Here is a 26,375-nt window from a genome sequence, read left to right as displayed (position 1 = left end):
CCAAGCACAACTACTACGTAGTGCCTGTACTTACTGTACACCCACACCTACATCAGCCAAACGTATCGGCACCTACCCCGTTGCCGTGCATGTACCAGCAGGCGACAGCACATGCAAGTCGGTGCCGACCAACCTGCTCGAACCGGTCCTGCTTCTCTTGCGTCGGCGTGCACTTGCTCGCGCATAGGTGCGTGCACGACGCCGGTGCGGGCACGAGTGCGATTCACCTCCTTGGCCAACCACCTCGTCGGCGCAGCCGCCGGCGGGTGCCGCCTGTGCGAGTGCGGCGCGGGCGGCAGCTGACGCAGCAAGCGGTTGTCGAGCGGGCGAGCCGTGCGGCGGCTGCAACCAAATCGCACGCCCCAAACAAATCTGGACCCCACCGACGTCTGGAGGAATTAGCCCTCTCCACTCCCCACACTTTTACATTCGCGCAACCGTGGGCTAGCGAGGCGGCGAGGCGGTACCCGCTCCATGTACTCTGCACGCTTGACCAGAACGGACTCGGTCGGCGTGCAGGCAGGCGTAAGTAAGTACGTACGAGCACTCCCCCAAGTACGCGTGCGTGTACTTACTTACCTACAGTACATGTACATGCCGCGGCCCCCAAACCCGTGCATGCGTGCTCGTGCCTGTTGGGGCATCCAAGTACAGTGCTGTACACATGCCATGTACATCTACCTAGCCACCGCAGATGTGCGAGTATCGACACGTCCATGTGCAGTACAGTAATGATGCACGGGTGCGTACTGTACAGTACTGTACGAGTCCATGGCAAACAAGCCCGTGTGCTCCCGAGCCAGGACGAGGCCAGACCAGGGCCCACACGGTCCGGCTCCACACTCTCGGTCTCGTTCATGAGTCGTCAGCGAGTTGTCAGGGTCGCCGTCGCTGACGTGCCCCCGCCGACGGATCTGGCCCCGGTGGCGACGTTCCCTGCTCCTCTCGCCCGTCGTACTCGCACGCATACGGACACATTGGCGTATCCGACGACCACTCAAGTGTTCCTACGAACCTTCACTCGCGCTTGCCGGTGAATGGGCGAGCGCGCACGTACGGAGGGTGCTTTGCCTCTGGCGAAACCATGCCTACCGCCTGCGCTTCTCCGTGCTGCCCTCTGCGCCGTGCTGCCCTCTGCGCCGTGCTGCGTTTTGCTGCGCCGCACCGTGCCACAGAAGCACGCCGTCCCCCTCGGCGGCGCGGGCGACGGCGTGGGCAGAGCGGCGACGGCGCTGCCGCTCTCACCACCCGACGGGCGCACCTAGGCCACGTCGTTTGCGACGACGGCCAACCCCTCCCCCCCCCTCTCCTCGTGCATGCGAGCGATGGCATCGTGCCACGACGCTCTGGCAGCCGCGGGCCGATCGGTTGCTACCACAGGCGAGGCAGCCTGCCAGCGGCGCACCCGCTCCCGCGCCGGCGGGAGCATGTCGGTTGGCACCGTGCACAGTCGACGGCAGCGACGAACGAATACTTACTTAGGCCTGTCTGGCCCCGTGCCGTACCTGTGCTGCCTGCCACCAAGGCCCTGTGTCATGCTAGGCGCGAAGCGAGTTAGTTCCGCCGAGTACCTGCCTGCAAGTGTTGGTTATTATAATAGCAGCAAGTCATTCGCATTAGGCACGTACAGTACTGTACGGAGTACCTGTGGTACCCATCAGGAGCTAGGTGCGCTGTACGGAGTACGGAGTAATACTTGCGCTTGCGTACGGCATGTATTACTTGGTACTCGAGCTTGCAAACAACAGTGCTTGTCAGGGCGCTACCTGCTAGGTACTGAGGTAGGATATGGCGGCTCATGGCATGTACTTGGTACTCGAGCTTGCAAACAATAGTGCTTGTCAGGGCGCTACCTACCAGGTGCCTTGGTAGGTACTCCGTACTAGGTACCAAGTAACATATGGCGGCTCACAGTATCACTGGTGCCTGGCGGTGGTGGTTGGTGCCCAGAACCAGCCCCCTCCGACCAAGACGTGCTGTCGCTCGAGGGCGCTCTCGCCAGACGTTTCGGTGCCTCTCGGTGACGCCACGTTCTGTTTCGTGTGTGCGCGTACTTGCGATACGATGCGCATGCGCGTCACGGACAGCAGACGTCAATCCATCGAGACAGCTGTACTGTACTACGAGTTGTCTTTGTCGACAGGAAGTCGGGAGCCCAGCCATGGGTGTGTTTGCTAGCGCAGTGCTCCGTACCTTGTGGCATCTGCACCTGGCTGAGCATACATGTGCAGTATGTACGAGTACATGCGTACTCTACGGAGTAATTAGTAGGTATGCACCTACTTGCAAGTGCTTCTTGCTTGGTACTATGTAGCTGTTCATTCACGCCGTACCCCCTACCTGGGTGCTGTAGGTACTAGGTACTAGGTAAGTACTAAGGCACCTGTACAGTAGTGCCTGGCCCCGGTGCGGTACAGAGTACAGCGTGACAATCACCTGCCACCCCCGCCTGCCTCAGCTTGCATCGCTGCACCAGGCCATGCACGCCCATCTCCTCTGCCTGCTGGCCTGCGACGATGCAGGCTTCCGGGCTCGCACGTGCTCACCCGCACATCGGCACCTACTTACCTCTACTTGCTTACATGGCACCTTGTGCCTGCTTCCTTTGTACCTTTCCTCGCCGCGCCACCTCCACCAGCCGCCACATCGTCGTCCGATCTGGACAGGAGGAGGCGAGATCGACTCACCATCCGTCCGTCCCAATTAACACCTGCTTCTCTCCACGGCGCGGGCATGAGGCCATTGCTTCACCTCTTTCCGCCATCGACATGGCGCGGTGCCGAGTACGGGCACCTGGTACCGAGCATGCAGCCGTGAGCTGGTGTGCCTGGGAGCAGTAGGTTTGCCCGCACTGCGTACGGCATGTGCACCTGCAATTCCGCGTGGCTGTGCGCTCCCAGGTCCTGCGCTGCGTGCTGCTAGCTTGGTGACAGCGGGTACGACCTCGTCGCCTACCCCTCGTTGCCCATCTTGCCTTTGAGAGCACCGGGCAGACGAGGGATCCGTGCGTTGCTCTGCTCGCTCTCGGCTCTGCGCTCGCCTGCGTGCTGCCGTGACGATGCAGCGCCGCACCCTGGCCGGCCTTGGCATCCGTCCGAGGACCTTGTCGTAGCCGGGCGATGTGACGGAGCATTATGGGGGTTCACGGGGACGGTCCTGTTCCTCCCAGCAACGACGTCACGCCATGTCGCGCTCGTTTGGTAGCTGTTGGGACCTGGAGAGTCTCCGGGTAGCAGACACTGCCAGTACGCCGTACTGTAGGTGAACTGTACTGTACTGTACTTACTTGGGTGTATACTACTTGGTACTACCTAGGTACTAACCTACTACTGTACTGTACATACTACCTACTAGGTACTAGGTAGTAGGTAATTACCTGTACTCCGTAGCAGGCACTCGCTTTTACTTGCACCTACATGTAAAGTACAGCGTGGTGTGGGGTGGTGCGCTGGGACATGCTACACAAGTACTAAACAAGTACTGTACACTGCTTGCTGGCATGCATGTACCGCTCCGTGCTGCACCAACATGCACATACTTGCAAATGCACCTATTATTACCTGTCGGTGTACTCCGTACTCCGTTAGGTACCTACGGAGTGCTGCAGCCTACATACAGTAATACTGTACCTGTACTCCGTACTGTAACACTCATTACCGGCTTGGTACGTTTTCGGACCTCTGAATGGGCAAGCCACACGAGCTGAGCAGCCACATCTGCCCTTCCAGCCTCCTCCCCCGCGCGCCAGCCCAAAGGCCCGAAGCCTCATCTACGGTACAAGTACAGTTCGGAGTACATCACTCCATGCTTGGACCTCTGTCCACCTCGGCATTCCCACCCGTGGCCTCTCCGCGCCCAACGAATGCGTCGACTCGCACGTGCACCTGTGATCTGCTTGCGCCAGGATTCGCCATCCCGTCCACCGTGCTGCGTACGATGCCTCCTCTGCCGCGACAATCCGCCGACTTGTGGCGTCGATGAAGCAGCCTTCGCGGTGCCCATCATCCGTCTGAAAAGTTCCATCACGTCGGCCGCCGGCCGTCCTCCTTCTAGGCCTTGGCCTGCCTTCCGCTTGCGTCTCTCGTCTTCCGACCTCGCGCCATGGACGGCACGGGTGGCTTCCTCGAGCCCGGTACAAGTGGTGCCGTGGTCGCACGTCGGACGAAGAATGCCATTCACCTGTTGGTCGCGCCGATGGCCGGCCCGCGCACCACCGTCGGCGAACGAGCCGCCGACGGTTGGGGGGCGAGCATGGCACATGCGCACCTGGCTCGCGGCCGTGGCCTTGTTCCCAGGCGCCCAGCATGGCTGCCTCGGCGCCATGGTGGCATCGTTGGCGGCATCTGGCGCACCCGGTGATGATGGCCTCGGGGGGTTGGCCGTGTGCAACGAGTGGTGCTGGCCGCCGTCGTGCACATGGACGGTACACTGGACGAACGCCTCGCCCTCGACGAGGGGGTCATTCGCTGCAAAAAAAAAAGTCATTCCATTCAAGTCCAGGATAACTCGGTCGAGAGACACAAGCCCATCGTTTTCCCCTCCTGCCCCGTGTGACGGGCCGAAACCCCTCTTCATCGTATTCCTGCGTCATGTACCACGTCGCTTCGCAGATTCGCCGCCCGTCCCTCCACCCGTGCCGCCGTTCGAGCTCGTCGCGGAGGGCATCGCGACGAGCCATGTCCTGAGGGCCTCCCGACGTGCCATTGTCCCGAGGGCCTCCGCGGAACGTGCCATGTCCCGCGCGCCTCCGACGAGCCTTTAGTTTTTCCCCGCCTCGTCGTTGTGATGATTGTCCGGCTCAAACTTGGTCTCGCCCAGCAGCTGCCCCGGCTGCGACGTCATGGCCGTCTGCGTGCTCGGCTGCGGCTGCGTCTGCACCGTCGGCCCCGTCGGCTGCGACGGATTCTGCGACGATGGCCAGCCGCCGGCTCCGCCCGTGGCGGCGTTGAGCCGCTGGTCCAGCGCCTTGAGCGCAATGGCCCGCCTCCGCTCGGCCTCGGCCCGCGCGCTGCCGGGCGTGCCCCGCTGCAGCAGCCTGTCGCCCCGGCTCGAGGACATGTCGGCCGGGGAAAAGGGGGTGCAGAGGCGCACGGCGACGAGGACGTCGAAGACGTGGTCGGCAAACGTCGCCACAAAGGGCTTGACCGGCGCTGGGAAGAACTCGGCAAAGGCAAACGTCTCGCTCGCGTCGCCGCGCAGCGCCGCCGGCTGCGACGTGTCGAGGTCGGGGAAGACGGACTTGTAGAATCGCAGATAGGTCCAGCTCGTGAGGAAGCCGAAGACGGCGAGCCAAAAGGCCGCCCGCGACAGCAGCGGCGTGAGCGACAGGACGGCGACGATGCCGACGTAGACGAGCGGGAACCGCGGCACCCGCAGCGACAGGATGCCGCGGAACAGCGTCACCGTGTGGGCCGGGACCAGCTGGCTGAAGGCGACGAGGAACGAGATCTGGATCGGCACGGTGCCCGAGATGACCGTCAACCTGGGCGCGGCCACGTTAGCGGAGGCCGCCGGCGGCGAGGGGTCGGGGGGGCACCCACGTCCAGCTCTCGTTTCGCGTCAGCGTGAAGAGGAGGAACATGACGCTAAAGGTCAGCAGGTTGGGCACGACGGAGACGAGCGCCAGGAACTTGGCCAGGTCGGCCGACGACCAGGCTCGCTCGAGGTAGCGGCCGCCCTGGTACAGCGTCACGCCGGCGATGGCGAGGGTGAAGATGTTGCCCTCGACCAGCGTCGACGTGACAAACGTCCACGGGTACACGATGCTGAGCTGCGGGACGAGCGTGAGGTAGGGGATGACGATGTGCGCCTTCTCCGACCACTGTCGGTAGCGGATGGCCGCGCTCAGCACCGACTGCACGAGGAGGGCGATGAGCAGCGCCCGGGTCACGGGCGGGATGTTTATTCGGGGAGGCATGGCGACGCGATGCCGTGCGGTGCGGTGCGGTTCGATGCGATGCGATGCTGGCCAGGTATACGTCGTCGTCGTCGTCGTCGCTGCTGCGATGTCATCCGCCCGCGAGAAAGCCGAGGGAGCTGGTGTTTGTGGCAACCTGTCCTCGCACCGAACTGGCGCGTCTCTGCTCCTGGGAGGTGTTAGCGTAGCGTGCTCGATTGCCGGCAAGCTGGCTGTGCCGTCCACGGCAGTAGTAACACCTGCTGCTTAATACCTCGAGAGCATGGACCTGCACTGGCCACACCGCCCAGCCTACAGTAGCTTAGCTTGGTCGAGAAAAATCTCCCTTGCGGCCTCAGGCCAACATCCCGCCCTGCGCTGCATGGCCAGGCGGTATTAATACTGCTGTACTCCGTACTGTACTGTAACTCCTACTATTACTACATTATTAGTACATGGAATTAAGACATGGAATTAATACATGGAATTAATACCTGCAATGACAGAGTACCGTAATTGCTTGTTTGTACTCCGTACACTGCATGTTATACTCTGTACCGACCGTGCTCTCCCCTTCTACCTCGCTCTCTCCGCCCGGCCATCATTCAAACTCGACGGCCGGCTACGCTTTCGTGCACACTCATGTGTGAGGCGTCTACGGAGTACTTCTCGGCCGCATATGGGAGCAGGTTCCGGTCCGAACCGACAGCTGGGCGACCTCGACGCCGGCAAGGGTTGCTGATGACGTCGAGGGACACCTCGGCCACGGCCCGCAACAAAACGTCAAGGATACCATGCTCGAGCGGATGGAGACGCTCTGGGGGGTGGGCGGGGAGGGATGAAGAGGAGGATGCATGGCAAGGCGGAGGCGGTGATTCGCTCGGATCGACGGGATCTGATGCGTTGGGGTCGAGACAAAATGTGTGCGTGGTCGAACCAGCGGTGACGGAGGGAGCTTTGCAGCATGGCGCTTGTCGAATTTGCGATGCCTCCGATACTGCTACGATCGCGGCAGGATCGCAGTGGCCCATCCTCCAATCCCACCTTGCCCCAAAGGCTGAGGCTGGTTGACGTGGATTCCCCTCCCCCCATACGCCTCCAAGTAAATACGGAGTGGTGCTGCCATGATTCCCAAGTACGCTCCAGTCCAGTGGGTAGGTGCCTAAGTGTAATGCTCGGTCATCCGAGCTCTGCACTCTGCCCTACCCTAGAGTGGTGCCCTCCGACTTACCAGGCGACCAGGTGCTTACAGGGAGGGAGGAAGGATGCCTCATGCGCCGGGTGCATGTGCTTGAACGGAGTGCTCCGTACAGTATCGTACCTGTAGTGGCGGACCATCAGGTGCCTGTACTCCGTACATGCATGTTCATGTCGACCATCCATTGTAGCGTATTGCCTCCCTGGGGGGGCTGGAGAAGGGGCCACGGACCGGACATTGAGGCTGGCGGGCTAGCATTGCACTCCGCACTTGAACAACGCATCGGACAATTATTTAGTACCTCGGAGGTACCTGCAGCTCAATACCAACCAGTTCGTTCAGAGGGGAAGGCTAGTGCAAGTACAGCACTTGTACTTACACCCTTGTCGCGATGACCAGCGGCTCAGCACGTCGAGAGCAGCCCTCACCAGCTTGCCGCCGTTCGTCGAGCAACGTTCAGGCGGCCCGTGGATACAGCCTTGACCGTGCGTGCAGCTGCCGCTCTCGCCTCCCCGTGCCCTCGCAGCGCAGGGAGGAGAGAAACCGATGCGACTGCCTGACGGGCCAAACCCCCCCTCGCCGTCGTGGTCTGTCACACCTCCTTGGCCTGGCCGATGGCTTGTTCTGCACTTTGCTAGTCGTCGTGATACCCGAGGTGGAGATGGCTCGATGCGATGCTGGTACTTCGATGCACTTCGGAGGCCGTGATGCATCCCGTGAGCCCACACCGCACGTACTTACATCGTATGCCTTGGTACATGGTACTAGGTACTACCTAATGCGCCGTAAGTATGTTTCCACGCACAAGCGCTAATTTGTACGGATATAGTTTGAACCCGTTGCAAGGCACAAGTCCTACCGAGGTAAGTGCTTGGTAGGCAAGTGGCAGGTCTGCGGGGCCCTCGAAGAGTCTTGACGGCTTGACTCCTGTGTGGCGTCCGGGTATCAGGTTATTAGTACGAGGACTCAATCGGGGGGGAAGAGCGGAAGGTTGTTGGCAGTCTGCAAGTGTACTAGCATGTATTGCACTTTACGATACTTTACTTGGTACTTGTACATGATGTGTGTCGGTGCACCTGTCGCCATGCTAATGCAGGTAATTACTAGGTACTATAGACGTTCGTATTCGTAGTGGTCCGTTCCATTTCCTGGCCCCGATACGCCCAAGCCCAGTCCTAATGCACAAGCACCCGTAGTTGTACGGAGTACAATGGGTAGTATTGCACAGCTACCTTACTAGTAGGTAGGCAGAACGGACTACCGTAGGCCGTACACACGAGGTACCTAGTATGATGTTGGTTGGCAATAATACAATGTCCTTGTACGGAGTACATACTTACTTACCTAAGTAGTTCTACTCCGCACCTTGCCACGGTAGGCGCATTAGTACGTTGTGCAGTAATTACCAGGTACGAATGTTCCTCTCCAGACCGCTGTCGTGCCCAGTGCGGGTGGGCGCCTAGTTCAAGTGTTTCGAGACTTCGCCCACCACGCAGCTCGGCACACGCCGTAGGTTGGAGCCTGGACCGCCGGCTCCCAGCAGTCGCAGCACATCACATCGTTCATCGCGCACTGAATCAGGCCGTCCCCTCGTTCTGTATTCCAGTATTGGGGAGAAGAAAGCGGGCAGGACACCAGGCCCCTCGTGCACCGACAGCCAAGTGAGAGGACCCGCGAATGTACATGTACCTTGTTGCGCTCCTCGAGGAGGATACGACTTGTACTTATTTAAGTACGAGTAAGTACTTACCAAGGGCACTTGGTACCGAGTATGTACTAATAACATACTCCGTACTCCGTACTCTGTACTTACTAACCCAGTTACTTGCAGTACATGTACATGTACGTTGGAGGTAGGTACTTGGACATACTTGAACTACGAGTACTGGGGAGCGATACCAATACCTTAGTACCAAGATAGCCGGCGTACACTTTCATGTACATGCGCTTACGAGTAAGTACCTAGTACTGTTAGTACTCCCTAGGACCCTAGGACCTACGCATCTCTCCTAGCAGGTATGGACGGCAACAACAATGTGCCGTATTTGCAAGTGCTCGTCAACCTACCTAGTAGTACATGCTTAGTACCGAGTACGCCTCACGTACATGTACATGTACTAATCCTAGTTGTGGGAGCAGGTACTGGTACGGTCCGGGCCAGTAAGTACGTACTTTGGTAGGTTAGTACCTAAGCGCACATACTTACTTGTGCTGTACGGAGTAAGCACCTGGCCATCGTGGCTCTCGCAGCCATTGCCTCCGCTAAAATCAACGCTAGCATTTGCCTTAGCACCATGGATACCCCAAGAGTGCGCCGATGGGCCATCCCCCAACACTTCACAAACGGGCAAACATCGCTGGAAGAAGACTCCTTGGGCCCGGGAGCCCACACACAATCTGCCAACCATGGGGCCAACCACACGCCGGATTGGTCCCTCCCCCTAGTCGCCTGGCACACCCTGGCTCACCCCGGCGGGAGCGACAGCACACAAAGGAAGTCGTCGTTGTAAGTACATGTGCGAGTACTTACTGTGCTTGCAGGCATGGACGCCAAACCAAAGCCCAGCTGTGTGGTGGTGGTAGTGGTGGTGGGGAGGAGAGGGGGGGGGGGGGCGTGGAGCGTGGAGCGCAGGTACACGTACATGTACTTCTCGACAGGTACTCACTGCGAGTCCGAACTTGTACCCGTACCTTTGGTTGGTACCTTGCGAGACCAGCCGGCGGCGGATGAGATGGGTGGATTTCATCTCGCTCTTGAATCTTCACTCACTCACCTCACTCACACGTACTCACTCTCCCTCGCCTTCACTTCTGCACTCGCCTCGCCCGCTGCCGCGAACCCTCCTCATTCTAGGCGGCTAGCCGTCCCGCGACATTCGACGCCGTCGACGACGCCCGCTCCGCAGCCCAGCAGGTCAAAACTAACCCTCGGGGCCCCGCGCTCGCCTGCCTGTCGCCTGTTCGCGTGGTCCTTTGATTCGAAAGACCACGGCCGCCGGGACACTGCCGCGGCCTGCGGCGCGCGCGCCTGGTGACCATGGTGGTCAAGGAATTCATCGACTCGGATCGAGTCAACTTCCTCATCTGGAGGTGCGTTCCCTCGGCTCCCGCGGCCATGCGCCGCCCGCCGCCCAGATCGGATTGCATTTTTCCACCCGCGCGAACCCGTCCTCGCCATCTTTTTGGGCCCGACTCATCTCCGCAACCGACCGTGTTGACTGACCTTTTTCCTGCAGGTATTTGCTGGAAGGGAGTACGTGGCACCGCATCAATTCGTCACGACGCCGCCCTGGCGCCGTAGCCGCCGGAACATTGATCTGATCTGACCCGGTTTTGCAGACTACCGAGAGACGGCCGCCAAGTTCCAGAAGGAGTGGCACGTCCATGAGCCTCACCGCGAGTTCGATTTTGCCCGCCACGTCAAGGGCCAGGCCCTTGTCTCCGTCGTCAACCGAGGACTCCTCTACCAGGCCCTCGAGCGCGACTTGAAACTGAACCAGGTCCGTCTTTCATTTTTTCCCCGTCATCTTTCCCAGTGCTCGACGTGCGCCAAGTGCAGCCGCGAATCTGAACCATCTTGTGTTCCGGTGCCACCTGGGAATCCACGGCAAACTGGACCCATGACTGACGCTTTTCGCCCGTCGCGCAGTTGCCCCGTCATGCCGTCGCCGAGGCTCAAGTGCTGCAGACAGGCGTCTTCGGGCCCCTGAATGTGAGGCGACAGCAGCAAGAGCAGCAAGAGCAAGAGCAGCAGAAACGGCAACAGCAGGAGCAGCATCGGCAAAAACTAGAGCAGGAGGCGGTGCCGCCAAAGCAAGAGCCGGAGGAGACACCAAAGCAGGACCAGCAGGACCAGCAGGACCAGCAGGACCAGCAGGACCAGCAGGACCAGCAGCAACAACCGCAACAGCAGCCGCAGCCGCAGCCGCAGCCGCAGCAACAGGAACAACAGCAGCGACAACGAGACGACAAAGAAGAGCACCAGCAACAGCATCAACAGCAGCATCAGCAGCAGCAGCCTCAGCAGCAGCAACAACAACTACAACAGCCGCAGCAACAGCCGCAGCAGCAGCAGCAGCCGCAGCGCCAACAACAACCTCAGCATCAACCGACACTACCAGAGCAGCCGCTGCAACAACAACAACCACCACCCCCGCCACCTGAGCAGCAGCAGCAACCGCCGTCCGAGCAGAAGCTGCTGCAGCCGCAGCAGGAAAAGCAGCAGCCACAACCATCTCCAGAGCAGCAGCAGGGGCAGCAGGGATCCGAGCCGCAACAAACAACGCCGACCAAGAAGGAAGACGTTTATGTGGAGGAAGAGGCCGAAACCGACGACACCGATGCGCCAAAGAAACGCAGTCACGACCATGTGCCGAATGGGTCGCCGGCAAAGCGCCCGTGCCTCATCAGCAATGGTTACGACCACGGCGTTGATCCGATGGCGGCCGGACCCGTGTCCGCCACGACGACGACGACCATGTCGCCGAATGCCGTCACGTCGCCCATGGCCATCGACCAAATGTCCTCGCACGACTACGACAGCAACTACCAGCAGCAGGACAGCCCGAGCAACCACGCGTACCCGTCGCCGCTCGAGGGCGAACAGCTGCCGCCACCCATGCCGCAGACGGACGGCCCCGAGCAGGGTACGCAGGTGGAAAAGGTGGAGGAGCTGTCGCCCGTCACGACCTTCATTCGCCTCATGGACGACGACGGCAGGGCCGCGCCCGAGCTGACGGCATCCGCCCTCGAGGCGGGCATCGAGAATGCGCCTGTGCTGCTGCAATGCGAGTGGAACCCGAGGGACCCACATGTTTTGGCGGCTGTTGGTACCGATGCGCTTGCCCGCGTCTGGACTGTTTCGCGGACCACGGCGCATGAGCCGGGCCGCGATCACGTGTCACACGCTTCCCATTCTCTGCTGCACCCCGACACGCCCAAGTCGACGACGGTGACGGCCCTGTCGTGGACGTCGGACGGTGCGGCCATCGCCGTCGCCACCGACTCGACCCCCCATGCGTTGGTGAGCCTGTGGACGGCCGAGGGCATCCACATGCAAACCTTGGTGGCGTCGGAGCCGCCCGTCGTCAAGCTCTGCTGGAACCCGAGCAGCACGGCCCTTCTGGCCATATCCCCCGACAAAGGTGGTGCCCTCATTACGGTCTACGCTTCGTCGTCCGGCGCCGCCATGGAATACCATCTGCCCGGCCACGACATCGCCACGACGCCGCTGGATGCCACGTGGACCAACGACGCCGAATTCCTTGTCTGCGGGGGCGATCTCTTCCTGTGCCTCCGCTGCACCGAGTCGGCCATTGTCCAGACGCGAAAGTTCGACACCAAGGACGATGACAGCTTCACCTCGGTCCTCTTCGACTGGCGGTCCAAGCTGGCCGCGACGTCGAGCGACAAGGGCTACCTCGATGTGAGTGACCGCCCTCCCCGCCGATGCTGCCCCCTTGACCCTCCGTGCACCGACGTTTCCCTGCTGACGCCGATGCCCTTGATTAGCTTTGGGACGAGTTTGGCCAGCGACGGTCGATACTCGCCCACCAAGGGGCCATCACGACCATGGCCTGGCAGCCTCTGCCGCTCTCGCCCTCGACGGCCGGCAACGCCGACGACGAACGGCTCATCGCGACGGGCGGTGACGACTGCGCCATATTGATCTGGAACGCTCGCAAACCCGACACCAAGGCGAAGTGCTTCCTGACCATGGACCTGCCCATCGTACGGCTTGCCTTCACCCCGGACGGTGCCTTCATCGCCGGCGCCACGTCTCGCCAAGTGCTCATCTGGAAGGTGGACAATCACGCGATGCCCAGGGCGAGCTGGAATCGCCCGCCCCATGCCGGCTGGCTCTCCCCCAAGGGCTCATCGGAAGGGGACGAGGAGGACGAGCACTGCCTATGCTGGGATGTCAGCGGACAGAGGTTGGCGTACGGGTCCAATAGCAGAGTAAGTCGGCACCTGGCCGGTGCTGTTGGCGAGATGTGTATTGACGCAAGTCCCAGCTCGCCGTGATCAACTTTAGTCGGTAGCCCGAGGCCGGTGGTTCGGTGGACGGACCGAAGCTGCCGAGGTCGAGATGAGGTGGCCCATTCGGGGGTGAAGGCTTTTCTGAAGGTCGGCCTCGGCCTCGCGCTCGGGGACGCATGCTCCGGCATCAGCATCGGGCCTTCCGGGCGACCACCAAGCCCAGAAACCGGCGCTTGTTGGGAGCCGGATACCATCTACCAATCGTCTCCGCCATGCCGGAGCCCCTCGCTCACCCCTCTCTTTTGCATACCAAAGCTTGGTGATGATCCATGAAGAGATTTTGGCTAGCACTTGACGGCCAGGCCATTTGCGACCTTGGCTGACGAATGACGCGGGAAGAGGACGTACGGAGTACGATTGCTTGCTGTTTTGTCCCTTCCTTTCTTCCCTGCGCGAGGTTGTTGGGCCGGTTCATGGTATGACCATGGGGTCTAGGAGGTCCGGGAGGTCCGGGAGTTCGAGAGGAGGAGGTGTGCATATTTTCCCTTCATCATCTGATTTGCATTTGTGAGTCGCTGCATGCGGGGAAGCATTAGTTGTCGGGTAGCAGCTGTACGAGTGTTTAGATACCAGCGCCGGGCAGCAACGACGAAATGGAGTCGGTCCTGTTTCACATGGCAGTTACCGCGGCGCTCTGGTGCGGCGTGAACGCTAAATCCAAGGATGTACGGAGTAACAATTTCTTGGTTCAAGATGATGAAATCATACGATGGAGAAGCGAGAATGAGGGGGAGCATGTGACGCACGACGCATTCGATCGACCCCGTTCTGATACAGCTTGTATTATTATCTGCTCTATTGCGAAGTTGGTCAGGTATCTGGAATGTCAAGCAATAGCCGAAGATGACCCAGTGTGAGCAATTACTTGTGCGGCGAAGCTAAATCTAACAAGCCAACTACCCAGGTACAAGTACTCGCTACCTATCACGACCCAATATCCACCACACGTATGTCACCATGGAAAAGTTCCTCCACATTGGCTTGCACTCTACGCAACCATCTACAGTATACTTATTCATCTACATGGCAAGGGGCGGAGCTCTTGCGCGGGTGGGTAGGTAGTTTCCTGCTCAAAATCCTCACGCTTCCTCCCGCCCACCACCACCCGTCAAACAGCGCTTCTCCAAGCAGAATACGTTCCTCTCCCAGACCGTCCGCCCACGAGATTGCGGAAGCCCTCCATGTCATCGTCAACAGGAGGCCACAAGACGGCCTCGTCGTCCACCTTGGGACAGAAAAACCCACGTCAAGCAAAGTACGGCACGGCAGCCGCGGCCGGAGGCGACGATTCCGATGAGTTTACCGCCGAGATGCGCGATAGACAGGCCCGCGGCAAGGATCCCTACAAGGAAGACGAGAGTAGCGATTTTGATGATGATGACTTTGACGACGATGACGACGAAGAAGAAGATGACGACGATGATGATGACTCCGATTCGGACGGGTTGCGTCGTCGTGCCCATCGTGGTAGGGCGACGACAAAGGTCAAGGGCAGGGGCAAGGGCACAAGGCGGATGCGCATCGGCAGGGCGTGAGTCTGAGCCCGCAACCTTCCCCCTCTTCCCCTATTTCTTAGTTCTCCCCTACTACTCCCAAGCGAACCATGGTACGGAGCACATGCATTCGGTGTCGAGGAGGACGAAGAGGGAGCAGGGGTTGGGGTTCTCCTTGACTGACGGGCACCACAGCTTTAAATCGGAACGGCTCGAAGACCGTGAGCGCAGGGCCTTTGCACTCGCCGTCCTCGATAGTCCCGAGCAGCTGATGATGTACGCCCAGAGCACCGGCGACGTACGTTCTCTCCCTTCCTTGCTCGTCGCGCGCCGCCTGCTGACGAGAGCGTGCGCGGGATGCAGAGCATTCCCAGCCAGCGCCGCCGCTTCTGCGCCATGCTCGCCGGCTTCGAACCCTTACCGCTGCTGTCGTCGGACAACGGCAGCGGCAGCGGCAGCGGCAGGCTCGGCAGCAAGCGGCCTGCCGCACACCCGGCAAGGGACGTGCGCGGCAAAGCGAAGACTTCAATCGGGGCTGGGCAAGAGTCGGGAGACGAATGGGTGGACTGACCTTGCTTTGGTTGGTGCTTGTTGTCGTCTGTGGATATGAGAAGATGACGCACGAGACGACGAATTCACGAAAGCGAGGTGGAAAGCTGGAAGAAAGCCTGATCCATTTCACGGTCCATCTCTTTTGCGCTATAGACTGTCTACCTGCGCTCTTCGTCGGAAGAACGGCATATCATGATGCGCACATCCCTTCCTCGGCGGCACAAAGGCCACATGCCACGATATACAACAAAAAGGAAAGCCCGCAGCGACACAGGCCAGGCAGGACATATGCTCCGAGGGCAAAAAATATCACCGGCTCTCGTCAGGAAACAAAAAGGAGGACGCCCGGCCGAGTCCGCAACGCCGCGTTATGCCAAAATTCCCAAGGTATCCAGGAGAAGAAAACAAAAATCAATCGTCGAAAAAAAGCAAGGCTCGCTCTCGGTAGCGTCAAGGCACGGCTAGGCGTATCGCACGCTCCGTTGGCGATCCGCGACGGGAGGCGGATAGGGGTAGTTCGAGGCTTCCGGCGGCGGAGGGTAGTTGCCGCCGGGGTTGGCCATGGCGCCCGACGACAAGGGCCACGACTGCTGCTGGTTCCACGGCGCCGGTCCCCCGGCGTCGGGGACGTTGCGGGACGGCCAGGTGCTCATGTCCGGCGGCGACGGCTGCTGCTTCGGCAACCTCCGGCGGCGGGACCGTTTCCGCACGCTGCTGACGATGCAGCTGACGATGGCGACGAGGAGGAGGCCGCCGACGATGCAGACGACGGGGATGAAGATGGGCTTGTGCCTCTCGATCCACAGGCCGATTTCCTTAATGGTCGACGAGCCCTCGCACGAGCCGCCCATGCAGAGGCCGCCGCCGCCGCAGGACGTGCCGTCGAGGAAGTACTGGTTGTAGACGACGCACTGGCCGGACGTGAGGTCGGGCGAGGTGCAGGTGAGGAGGCAGCCGCCCTCGTCGGGGCAGGCGTTGGTGTTGTCGACGCCCCAGAGGCTGTTGGACATGCTCTTGCACTGCATGTCCCGCGAGGTGCACTGGCCCGAGGCGCAGGCGAGACCGTCGCCGCAGCCGTCGCCGTTGCCCTTGTGCTTGTCCTCGGGACAGGCCGCGTGGTTGCCGGGGCAGACCTCGGCGACGTCGCAGACGCCGGCGCTGTCGCGGCAGACGGTGCCGTTGGCGGCGAACTGGCACTCGGCCGTGCAGCAGTCCTCGTTGGTGGCGTCGCAGACGGCGCCGGCGGCGAACTTGCACGTCTTGGCGTCGCAGCACTTGTTGTCCTTGCAGCCCGACTCGCCGCCGCAGTCGCAGTCCTCGCCGGCCTCGACGATGCCGTTGCCGCACTGGCTGCCGGTGATGGTCTTGACGTTCTTGTTGTCCGAGAGGCAGGTCCCCTTGATCATGTTGGACTTGAGGCCGGCGCAGATGTTGCCGATGCTGCAGGGCGAGAACTGGGTGATGCCCGAGCTCGTCGACGGGTTCATGATGAAGCGGCCGCCGGCGTCGCACGACGACTGGCTCAGCGGGCAGCAGGCCTGGCTCGTCTGGCCGACGGGGCAGGCCGAGGCGGTGCAGTCGTGGACGGCGCCGAAGGTGTGGCCGGACTCGTGGGCGAAGATGAGCCACTCGGAGGCGGTCCGGACGACGACGTTGGTGGCCGCCACCGTCTCGTTGCTGCCCTTGCCGTTGCTGTTGTCGCCCGAGCCGGTGCGGCAGAGCTGGCCTCGCCAGGCCAGGCCGACGGCCGAGTCGGTCGCGCACTTGGTCAGCAGGGTCCAGTAGGCGTTGTCGTCGGAGAACTGGCCGCGCCACTTGGAGAAGGTGTTGAGCCGGTCGTTGATGGTCACCTGCGAGCTGCAGTTGACGTTCCAGGGCGTGAACTGCGACGGCGTGCCGGGGCAGCCCTTCTCGCTGATGGTGAGGTTCTGGATGGCGAGCGAGATCTTGAAGGTGCTCTCGTAGACCTGCGAGGCCTTGTTCACCATGCTGATGACGTTCTGCCGCAACTCCTCCTGCGTGTCGAAGTCTTCCCAGTAGGTGCAGTCGGTGGCGATGCCGACGAGGGCCACCTTCCTCGTCGTCGGGCAGCCGTCGACGGAGCCGATGGAGCTGACGAGGTTCAGGCCGCTGCCGCTACCGCCGCCGTCGATGGCCTGGCGGCCGAAGAGGGAGCGGATGTCGAGGAGGCCGGGCGACTGCGAGCGCGGGTCGAACTTGCCGTTGAAGTCGAGCGAGTCGGCGTCGCAGAGGGACTCCTGGACGGATCTCCGCTTCAGCTCCGTGGCCTCGTCGGGGGAATCCATGACGTCGGAGTCGCGGAAGAAGACCATGGCGCCCTCGGAGGACCGGATGACGGGGTCGTCGTCGCCGCGCAGCTGGAGGTACTCGACGGCCGTCTGCACGTGGTGGTTGTCGCCGTCGATGCGGAAGGCACCGTCGAAGATGGGCCTCTCCCCATCCTCGCGCACGGTGATGCGAGCCCAGCCGGCCTTGGACCATCCGCCGTGCCCCGGGCGGTCGATGAAGGCATCGCCCCGGAAGACCTTGAACTCGGTCCGGGCGACCTTTTCGACGCGGCGAACGGTGCCGTCGGCGGCGAGGATGGTGACGCCGAAGTCGTCGTGTATCAGGTCGTCGTTGGGTTCGAGCACCAAGCGAACCTTGCGCCGTCCGTCGCGCAGGGTGAAGGTGAGGTCGAAGGCGGAGTAGGCGTGGACGCGGTGCGAGGGCGTCTTGATGACGGCGTCGTCGACGAACGACACCGAGCGAAGGGGGTTTCTCCTGACCGAGTACGCTGACGGCCGGGTGCGCTCAGGTCAGCGGGCCCAAGGCAAGGGGGCGAGGGGGACGAGGGGACGAAGACGGCGGAGACGCACCTAGCGAGGAGGGAACCGCCAGCACGACGGCGGCAAGAGCCGACGCCAGAGTCCGCAGCGGGTGCATGACGATGGGGGTGTGTCGGTGACGGGACGGTGTCCGATCAACTCGGTCCCGCGGGGAGGGAGGGGCTGGGCCTCTCTACCGTGGCCGCATCCAGGCTTTTTGTTGCTCGAGGTGTCTGCTCGTCGCCGGCGGTCCTGATGGCCCAGGTGACACGGTTTCCGTTCCGTTCCGCTCGAAGCAGAGGACAGTGCGGCCGTTTCGTTTGTCGTCGATGGATCGACGTGGTCGTTTAATCGTCGTCGGTGGATGGGCCGTTCGGGGCCGTTGCGGTGCTGGGATCGAGGAGCAAGACGAATGTTGCGTCCAGGCCGGATCGTAGGATGGCAACGAGGCACGAGTACGTAGTAAATCCGAGAGGGTTGAACGGTCCTGGGCAACCTAATGAATGATGGGGGACCAACGGCGTGGGACGGGACCTCGACAAGTAAGCAGGCCCAAGAGGCAGGCCAGGCGTAGGCCAGGCGGCAGGGGGATGGTTGGATCGAAACGTCTTGGCCAATTCCCAGGCGGCAGCCGGGGGGGGGGGCCACGCGGTCTCAGGCTTCTGTTTCGCTGCCCAGTGGCTGTGGCGGAGGCGGGTTCGATGATCTGCCGCCAGCATATTTAGAACCCGTACTCCGTAGTTGTACATGCTTGTACTTAGCAGCAATCGTGCTATACTTGTACATGCTCGTACTTACTAGTTCAAGTACTTGTACTGTGCACCTACCCCATACTGAACACCTCCGTACAAGTACCTGCAAAGTACGGGGTACTTGGAAGCTCACCAAAGAATGTGAGCACGTTTGGGTACTTGTACTTTGTTCCTACCAAGGTATCCGCATGGCCATCCCGTTTTCTGCTACATCCACTTACTCCGTACGGAGTATTTGTCACGCCGGTGTACTACCTACGTAGTTGTGCTGCAGTTGTACTCCTTACTCGTACTGTAGTACAACTAAATCACACCTACAACTATACTTAGTACTGTAAGTACAGGTTCTTGTACGGAGTACATGTACTCTTCATTTTAGGTACTGTACCTTGGTAGTTGTAAGTACTGTACAGTATTACAAGCACTCGCACTAGCACAAGCACAGTCCTTGCACGGGCGCTGTACTTGCAGGTACCCAGTACAAGCAGCACCAATATTGACTGCTTTGTATTACCCCTACACTTGAAGGCAAGTATACATGTAATAATAGTACGGAGCACTCCGTACAGCTACAAGTATCTATCTTCTTATGGGCTGCATCGGGTGGTGCGTCAAGTAATAGGGCGCACATGGCGAGGATAACGTCCCTGACAAATGCCAGCTCGTACTTGTACGAGCGCATCCAAATCGCCACAAGAGGCATGCAATGCGCCGAGTACGGAGTACTTGCACTGCAAGTGCACTTGTAGCCAGACGGAACATGGTCTGACGGCAGCAGAAGCGGCCGTATGTTCCTCCTCGAGGCATCATTTCCCCTGTGGCCCTGCGATGCAACGTCCCTGCGATGCAACGTACTCGATCCTCGTACAGTTAGTGGGCATGTACGGAGTACTGTATCTGTACAAGTACTGTATACTTGTGTACCAGTACAAGTAGAGGCCTGTCAATACCACCAGGTGGGTGGGTGTTGCGGTACCGGATCTCACTCGGCACGACGTACTGGTACCTGCGTGACCTTGCTGCTACGCCTGTGGGCCATGTACCGGTACAAAGGCAATCCTCGGCGATCGATGGTGCGTGCTACTAGTACGGATACAGTGCATGACACTTCGAACTTCGTACGGAGAGCGGTGTACTTAGGTGTTATGTGCGCCTATAAATACTAGCAGTACAGTGCATGGCACGGGCCAGTGTTGGCGCGAGCATACTGAACCACAGTGCACAAGCGAGTACGTTCTGCAGGTTCATATACAGTGCGCAGAGCACGGTGTTTATACGGAGTACATGCGCTCCGTATTGCACACCAATCCAAACAGTACATGTGTGGCGGCGGTACGGAGTAAGTACAGCTCAGCGGCTCGGATCAACCCATCCATGGCAGTGCAGGGGCCACTAACCAGCCACTGTTGGGGCACAGCCGCACGGATCACCAGCTTCCGCGATGCACCAAGTTCGTCGCGGCCTTGGCTGTTCCGTACGGCTGCTGATGTACCGGCACGGAATACAGGTACTTGTCATTGCTGCGTTAGTGCCTGTACGGAGCAGTAATTACAAGTAATAATACAGTACCGAGTTCATGTACACGTACTGTACAACTACGCCTACTTGGATGCGGAGACGCTGCCGCCGCCTGTCGTCGGGTGCGTGATGCACCGTGAGGCTGTGCATGCCGTCGGTAAGCCCCATCCGTTGATTGTTCATCCATCCCATCGTACCAGGAGCTGGAGCTGGCATCCACGAGCACTCACGCACCTGCACCTACGATGACGACGGCGGGTGCGCCGCCGACCGTCAGCATGCAAGCAGGTGATGGCTGCGCCCTCTTCCTTGCGTTCTTCCTCGCACGTTACCGGCCATGACACCTGCGAACCGAATGAGCAGGACGAAAGGATGCTGTGCTGCCTCCTCGGTACTATACTGGCGGATGCGGAGCACAAGGTTTACATGCCGGGTCGGCATGATGCCAGCCAACGCCAAGTATTCATTCATTCGACAGCTCGGGGTGGCATGTTCGTCTTGGCGAGCCTAAACCGACCAACCTCTCCCTCGGCCCCTTTCTCGACGGCGGCGTAATCATCTCTCGTCGCCGCCGAGTGGGTGTTGGAGGCACGGGGCACAATGCGCCCTGCATGCGGCACGGCGCTCGCTGTGACGAGCAAGCAAGGAAGGGCATGGGTCGTCTTGTCGTTTTCATCTTGTCGTCAGCGTCCGATGACATTCCTGGTCGGCGGCTTGGCGACTGGTACCATCCACATCCACATCCATGTCCACATCCACACCCACATCTACAGTACTTACTTGCACATTCATATCCATGTCCGCGTTCCTCCATGCGTACTGTAGCTGTACGAGAGACAGGCAGGATCCGACTCGCTCTCGTTCAGACCGCTGCCGTGTCCGCGGAGCGAGCACCACCACCCCTGTCCGAGTGCCATATGGTGTGCACCACCCCGGCAGCACGCGCGGTTTCCGGGCCTCGGCGTGCACCGGCCCAACTCCAGCCCAAGAACTCTGCCATTCACGCTGGTACCGACTTGCGCACGCCGACATGTTGCGGTGACGCCTCGTCTTCCAAAGCGATCATTGCGGCGCACGCAAAGCGTACGTTCAAACGTCCTACGAGACAGGCGCATCCAAACGATGCGGAATACACACCCAAACGGCCCGGCCACGGCAATGAACGCACCAGCAAGCACACTCGGCCCCTGAACTCCTCCGTCCATCCATCGAAGATCGTTCCCCTCCAACCACCTCGCCCCCGTTCATCGTCACGTCGACGGCAAGACGTGGCATCAACTCGTCGAACCCGTCGGCGCTCCCCCACCTCCCCCTCGCCCACGGCGGCCCTCATTTTTGCCTCCCGTCGTGTACCGTCTTGATGATCTTCTCGACAATGGTCGGGTCCGAGAGCTGCACGACCCATCAGCCACGCCGTCCGGACACGGAGCTCGCAACCACGGCCGCCACTTACCGTCGTGATGTCGCCGAGCTGGTCCTCCTCGCCCGCCAAGATCTTGCGCAGGATGCGGCGCATGATCTTGCCGCTTCGCGTCTTGGGCAGATCCGGCACCACGTGGATGGCCTTGGGCGCGGCGAAGGGTCCGATGCTCTTCCGCACCTGCATGATGAACTCCTTGCGGAGCGCGTCGTTGATTTCGTTGCCGTCCTTGACCGCGACGAAGGCGTTGACCGCCTGGCCCGTGAGCTCGTCCGAGACGCCCACGACGGCCGCCTCGGCGACAGCGTGGTGCTCGATCAGGGCCGCCTCGATCTCGGCCGTCGAGAGGCGGTGGCCGCTGACGTTGACGACGTCGTCGACGCGGCCCCGGATCCAGTAGAAGCCCTCGTGGTCGCGACCGGCACCGTCACCCGTGAACTGGCACCGTCAGCAACCCGCCATGTCCCCGGCGGTGGCATGCGCGCAGGCGAGCGTCGTCGCTCAGGTACGTACGTAGTATCCCTTGTACACGTTCAGGTACGTGTCCATGTACCGCTTGTGCGCGCCGTACACGGTGCGGGCCATGCTGGGCCAAGGCTGCTTGAAGGCGAGGACGCCCTCGACGTCGTTGCCGTGGATCTCGTCGCCCGAGACGGGGTCGATGATGGCGGGCTCGATGCCGAAGAAGGGCAGCGACGCCGAGCCGGGCTTCGTCGGCGTAATGCCGGCCAGCGGCGTGATCGTGTGCGAGCCCGTCTCCGTCTGCCAGTACGTCTGCGCGCCTCACGGATTCCATGTCAGCGGCGGCCGGCGGGAGCGAGGCGCAGGCTCGGCCTCGCGAGAAGGGGGGGGGGGGGGGGGACGGATGGGACGGATGGGACGGGACGGGACGGCATGGGGATGGGGTGCCACGGGCTCCGACTTACGTCGACAATGTGTGCCTCCTCGTTGCCGACCACCTCAAAGTACCACTTCCACACCTCGGCGGCGATGGGCTCGCCGACGGAACCGAGGACGCGCAGGTGCCTCATGTCGCAGTTGACGTGTTCGTCGCCGGCGCGCTTGAGCAGGCGAAGGGCCGTCGGGGCCACGTAAAAGTGCGTGACCTTTTGCTTCTCGATTATGTCCCAGTAGCGGGAGAAGTTGGGGTAGGCCGGCGTCCCCTCGAAGACGACGGTGGAGACGCCGAGCAGGAGCGGGGCGTAGACGACGTACGAGTGGCCCGTGATCCAGCCGACGTCGCCGCCGCAGAAGAAGCGGTCGCCGTCGTGGATGTCGAAGACGTACTTGCCCGTCATGGCGCAGCCGATGAGGTAGCCGCCCGTCGTGTGCATGACGCCCTTGGGCTTGCCTGTCGAGCCCGACGTGTAGAGGAGGAACAGGGGGTCCTCGGCGTTCATCACCTCGGGCGCGATGTAGCTCGGCCACTTCTCCACCTCCTCGTGCCACCAGACGTCGCGGCCGGCCTTCATGGGCACGTCGGCGCCGGTGCGCCGGTAGACGAGCACGTTGGAGACGCCCGGGCACTGCTTGAGGGCGTCGTCGACAATCTTCTTGGTGCCGATGAGCTTGCCGCCGCGCTTGCCCTCGTCCGTGGTGATGACCACCTTGGAGTCGGCGTCGAGGACGCGGTCGCGCAGCGAGTCGGCCGAGAAGCCGGCGAAGACGACCGAGTGGACGGCGCCGATGCGGGTGCAGGCGAGGATGGCGACGGTGGCCTCGGGGATCATGGGAAGGTAGATGGCGACGCTGTCTCCTTTGCGGACGCCCATCTGCTTCAGCGCCCAGGCCGTCTTGGAGACTTGGCGGAGGAGCTCGCCGTAGGTGACGTTGCGGCCGGCGCCGACCTCGTCGGCCTCGTAGATGATGGCGACGCGCTCGGGGTCCTTGAAGGCCCAGCGGTCGACGCAGTTGTACGAGGCGTTGAGCTGGCCCTCGGTGAACCACTTGACGTCGCCATGTTGGAGAGATCCGCTCGAGACCGTCTCAAAGTCGCGCGTCCACGAGAGGAGCTCACGAGCGTGTCGGCCCCAGAACTTGTCCGGCTCGGTGATGGATTCCTTGTAAAGTTTCTGGTACTCGTCGAGGTCTGTGGGCCGTCGATACGTCGTCAGCGAGGGGAAGCGGACCAGCGGAGCAGCATTGACGTAGGTGGACGAAAGTGTGGACGGATAGGTGGAGGCAAGAATGAGGAAGAGGGGGGGAGGGGGGGGGAGGGGGGTCGTTCGGGGAGAGGGGCCGAACACCGGAGACGCAGGTTGTCCAGGCAAGGAGTGGTGGGGAAGGCGAGCAGAGGGGAGGTGGGAGGAGAGGAGAGGGAGGGTGGGGGGACTCGACTCACTGGTTAGGTGGGGCTTGGATGGGTGTTCTGTGGAGGGGTAAAGACGTCAGCTCTCCAGCCAAGTCTCGACTGGCAGCAGGGTCAGGCTTAGTAACGCGGCGTGGTGACTGGCTGGCCACCAATGGCCACCAATTTCCGCAGCGAGCGGTGACCAGGCAGACGGCCAGCGAGCCATACGCGTAGCGCACTCGGCCATGTGAACGGTGTGGGGGAACCATACTCGCAAGCATTTTCTGTGGGGGATCTGTGTGTGAGAGAGGTCTGTTAGCCGGCGAAATCTCCGACACGGGTCGAACAACTCGGTCGAATGCCACGACGACGGCTCCTCGCCGATGCTCACCATGGCCAGCAGAGAGGCGAGAAAGCAGGGCAAAGAAACAGGGCAAAGAAACAGGGCAAGGAAACAGGGCAAGGAAGGGAGGTGGCAGAACGCACGGAAAGTGTCGACCTCGTGCGCCTCGTAGACGACTGGGGTTTTTTTGACGGCGCCCATGGTGCCCTGGACGCTCGGCATGCTGGATTGCGGGGCCTCCATCGTGTGTCGAGTGCAGTGTTTGCGGCACGGCTTCTTGCCTCTGGGTGTCGGGAGGCGGCAGTGAGGGGTATCACCGCTGCTTTCTTCTTTCGGCCGGAGCGGTGTACGTCCACCACGAGTCGAGGCGTCGACGTGTCCAAGGTGTTGATGGCGACGAGAAGCGCTGGGTTCCTATTCGGGGCCTCTCTGGCGTGCGTGGAGGCCGTACCCAAGAGCTTCGGCAGCGTCGATTGGCCGTTGCCGGTTGGGGAGGGGGGTCAAGGGAAGCTTGGGGGGGAGGAGAGGAGATTTATGCGTTGACGAGGACGAGACGTCGTGGGAGGAGACGAGGAGACGAACGGTAGATGAAAGTGGAGGGGGCGAGGATTATCTTATACCTAGTAGGTAAATGATACAAGTACCTGCAGGTACTGCACTGCAGGCGTGTAACAGTACCGTACGCACAGAACAGTGGAGGCGACAAACGGAACTTGCCCCGGTCGTCGTGTGCGGAGTCGAGACTGGAGAAGGCTACCGCTCGGTGCTAAGGCAATATCCAAGCGCAGCAACGTCGGAGGCGTCGTGGCCGCGAGATGCGGCGAGTCGCCTGTCGCCTGCGGAGAGGAGGCGCTGGTCCAAGGCTGATGGTGATGGGGCAGAATGATGCAAGCCTGTTCCTGTCCAGGCCGCGAGGCGACCAAGTCCATGTACCGCACGCACTCGGCACGGTGCTCGGTACTTGTCTACCGCCGAGGTACATGTTGCGAGTTCGAGCTCTAGTATAGCGAAGTGAACAGCCTCGGTCGCCCGACATGGTTTCTGCGGCGTAGAGCATCATTCAGATTCACCAGGGTACATGTCTGCCCGGACAGCCAAACCCCTCCGCAAGTACCTACGAGGTACCTCGAATGGAGCAGCCGCACCTTTCCCCCGAAGGTGGGGCGTGGAGGTTCCGAGCTAACCATGGCAGGTAACTTCTCGTAGCCGTCTTCACCCAGCGGCCCTCCGTTGCATTGACGGACAAGTCATCCCACACTGCCAGCCTTCCGTTTCCCCGAGCGTCCCCTTCTCCCGTTCTCCAGTTCAATCCGTGCGACTCTGCGCTCGACGGCCGGACGGGACCTCTGTCCGGCGTCACGTCTCTTGGCGCAGCTCCCTCCCTTGCCTTGCCCTGCAGGCACCGCACTGCGCATCGTTGGTTGCCTGCACCCTGACGCAACCTTGACCCCGACACCGGGGAGAAGGGACAAAGCACTCAAGCCGGGGGCTCCCGCCGGTAAGCGCGGCACGACAATGATCAACATGGGAATCAGCAACAGCCAGGGGCAAGTCGTGCACGGGGTGGGGGCCTTGTCTTGCTTCGGCATGCAACAATCCAAGCCCGTCGTCTGCTGGCTCTGTGTGTCCTGGCAGCGGCCCTATTCCCAACGGCGACCTTTCTCTGCTCGTCAATCTTCCTACCAAGTACCTAGTAACAATGCAGGATTGGTACAGCGTACATGTACCGGCGGCCTGCATTCACTTTGCTGCGAGTCCTCTCGATGATGCCGTGATACCTTACAAAGACTCGATATCGCCCCGCTCGTCTCCGTATTGAATGAAGCCAAAACGGCTCGTTGCGGGTGCGGAGCAACGACCGATCCAGTATCCGTCTGCCCGCCGGGCATGAGGGAAGCATGTAATGTTGTACCAACTATGCTAGTTTCCGATGCAATACAGGCACCGTACCAAGGCGCGTAATGTGTACCAGGTACTACCAGTGGTCTTGCTCTCTAATTGCAAGAACAAGTACTCACACTGCGGAGTACATAGCTTCCGAGGCGA

At 61.0% G+C, this 26,375-nt stretch overlaps 6 protein-coding genes across 6 annotated transcripts; 2 read left to right on the top strand and 4 right to left on the bottom strand.

Annotated features, from left to right (window-relative positions):
- Window positions 1-3,765: 3,765 nt before the first annotated feature.
- DCS_07685 (uncharacterized protein) lies at window positions 3,766-4,575 on the bottom strand (the record flags this gene model as incomplete). Its single annotated transcript, XM_040804969.1, has 1 exon — window positions 3,766-4,575. The coding sequence occupies one exon, from the start codon at window positions 4,573-4,575 to the stop codon at window positions 3,766-3,768; it is 810 nt and encodes a 269-aa protein (XP_040655073.1).
- Window positions 4,576-4,758: 183 nt separating this feature from the next.
- On the bottom strand, window positions 4,759-5,917 carry DCS_07684 (uncharacterized protein; the record flags this gene model as incomplete). Its single annotated transcript, XM_040804968.1, has 2 exons — window positions 4,759-5,482; window positions 5,541-5,917. The coding sequence occupies 2 exons, from the start codon at window positions 5,915-5,917 to the stop codon at window positions 4,759-4,761; spliced, it is 1,101 nt and encodes a 366-aa protein (XP_040655072.1).
- Window positions 5,918-10,131: 4,214 nt separating this feature from the next.
- On the top strand, window positions 10,132-13,135 carry DCS_07683 (WD domain, G-beta repeat containing protein; the record flags this gene model as incomplete). The annotated part of the gene is made up of 6 exons (XM_040804967.1): window positions 10,132-10,184; window positions 10,331-10,347; window positions 10,434-10,594; window positions 10,744-12,519; window positions 12,606-13,052; window positions 13,109-13,135. The coding sequence occupies 6 exons, from the start codon at window positions 10,132-10,134 to the stop codon at window positions 13,133-13,135; spliced, it is 2,481 nt and encodes an 826-aa protein (XP_040655071.1).
- A 955-nt stretch (window positions 13,136-14,090) lies between these two features.
- Window positions 14,091-15,196, top strand: DCS_07682 (uncharacterized protein; the record flags this gene model as incomplete). The annotated part of the gene is made up of 4 exons (XM_040804966.1): window positions 14,091-14,187; window positions 14,250-14,664; window positions 14,822-14,924; window positions 14,990-15,196. The coding sequence occupies 4 exons, from the start codon at window positions 14,091-14,093 to the stop codon at window positions 15,194-15,196; spliced, it is 822 nt and encodes a 273-aa protein (XP_040655070.1).
- Window positions 15,197-15,639: 443 nt separating this feature from the next.
- Window positions 15,640-18,124, bottom strand: DCS_07681 (uncharacterized protein; the record flags this gene model as incomplete). Its single annotated transcript, XM_040804965.1, has 2 exons — window positions 15,640-17,975; window positions 18,058-18,124. The coding sequence occupies 2 exons, from the start codon at window positions 18,122-18,124 to the stop codon at window positions 15,640-15,642; spliced, it is 2,403 nt and encodes an 800-aa protein (XP_040655069.1).
- A 3,481-nt stretch (window positions 18,125-21,605) lies between these two features.
- On the bottom strand, window positions 21,606-24,572 carry DCS_07680 (acetyl-coenzyme a synthetase; the record flags this gene model as incomplete). Its single annotated transcript, XM_040804964.1, has 6 exons — window positions 21,606-21,668; window positions 21,730-22,134; window positions 22,210-22,470; window positions 22,623-23,785; window positions 24,038-24,064; window positions 24,473-24,572. The coding sequence occupies 6 exons, from the start codon at window positions 24,570-24,572 to the stop codon at window positions 21,606-21,608; spliced, it is 2,019 nt and encodes a 672-aa protein (XP_040655068.1).
- Window positions 24,573-26,375: the final 1,803 nt, after the last annotated feature.

The sequence above is a fragment of the Drechmeria coniospora genome, chromosome 03, assembly GCF_001625195.1.
Source record: "Drechmeria coniospora strain ARSEF 6962 chromosome 03, whole genome shotgun sequence".
Lineage (NCBI taxonomy): Eukaryota > Fungi > Ascomycota > Sordariomycetes > Hypocreales > Ophiocordycipitaceae > Drechmeria > Drechmeria coniospora.
This window is presented reverse-complemented; position numbering and strand designations above follow the sequence as displayed.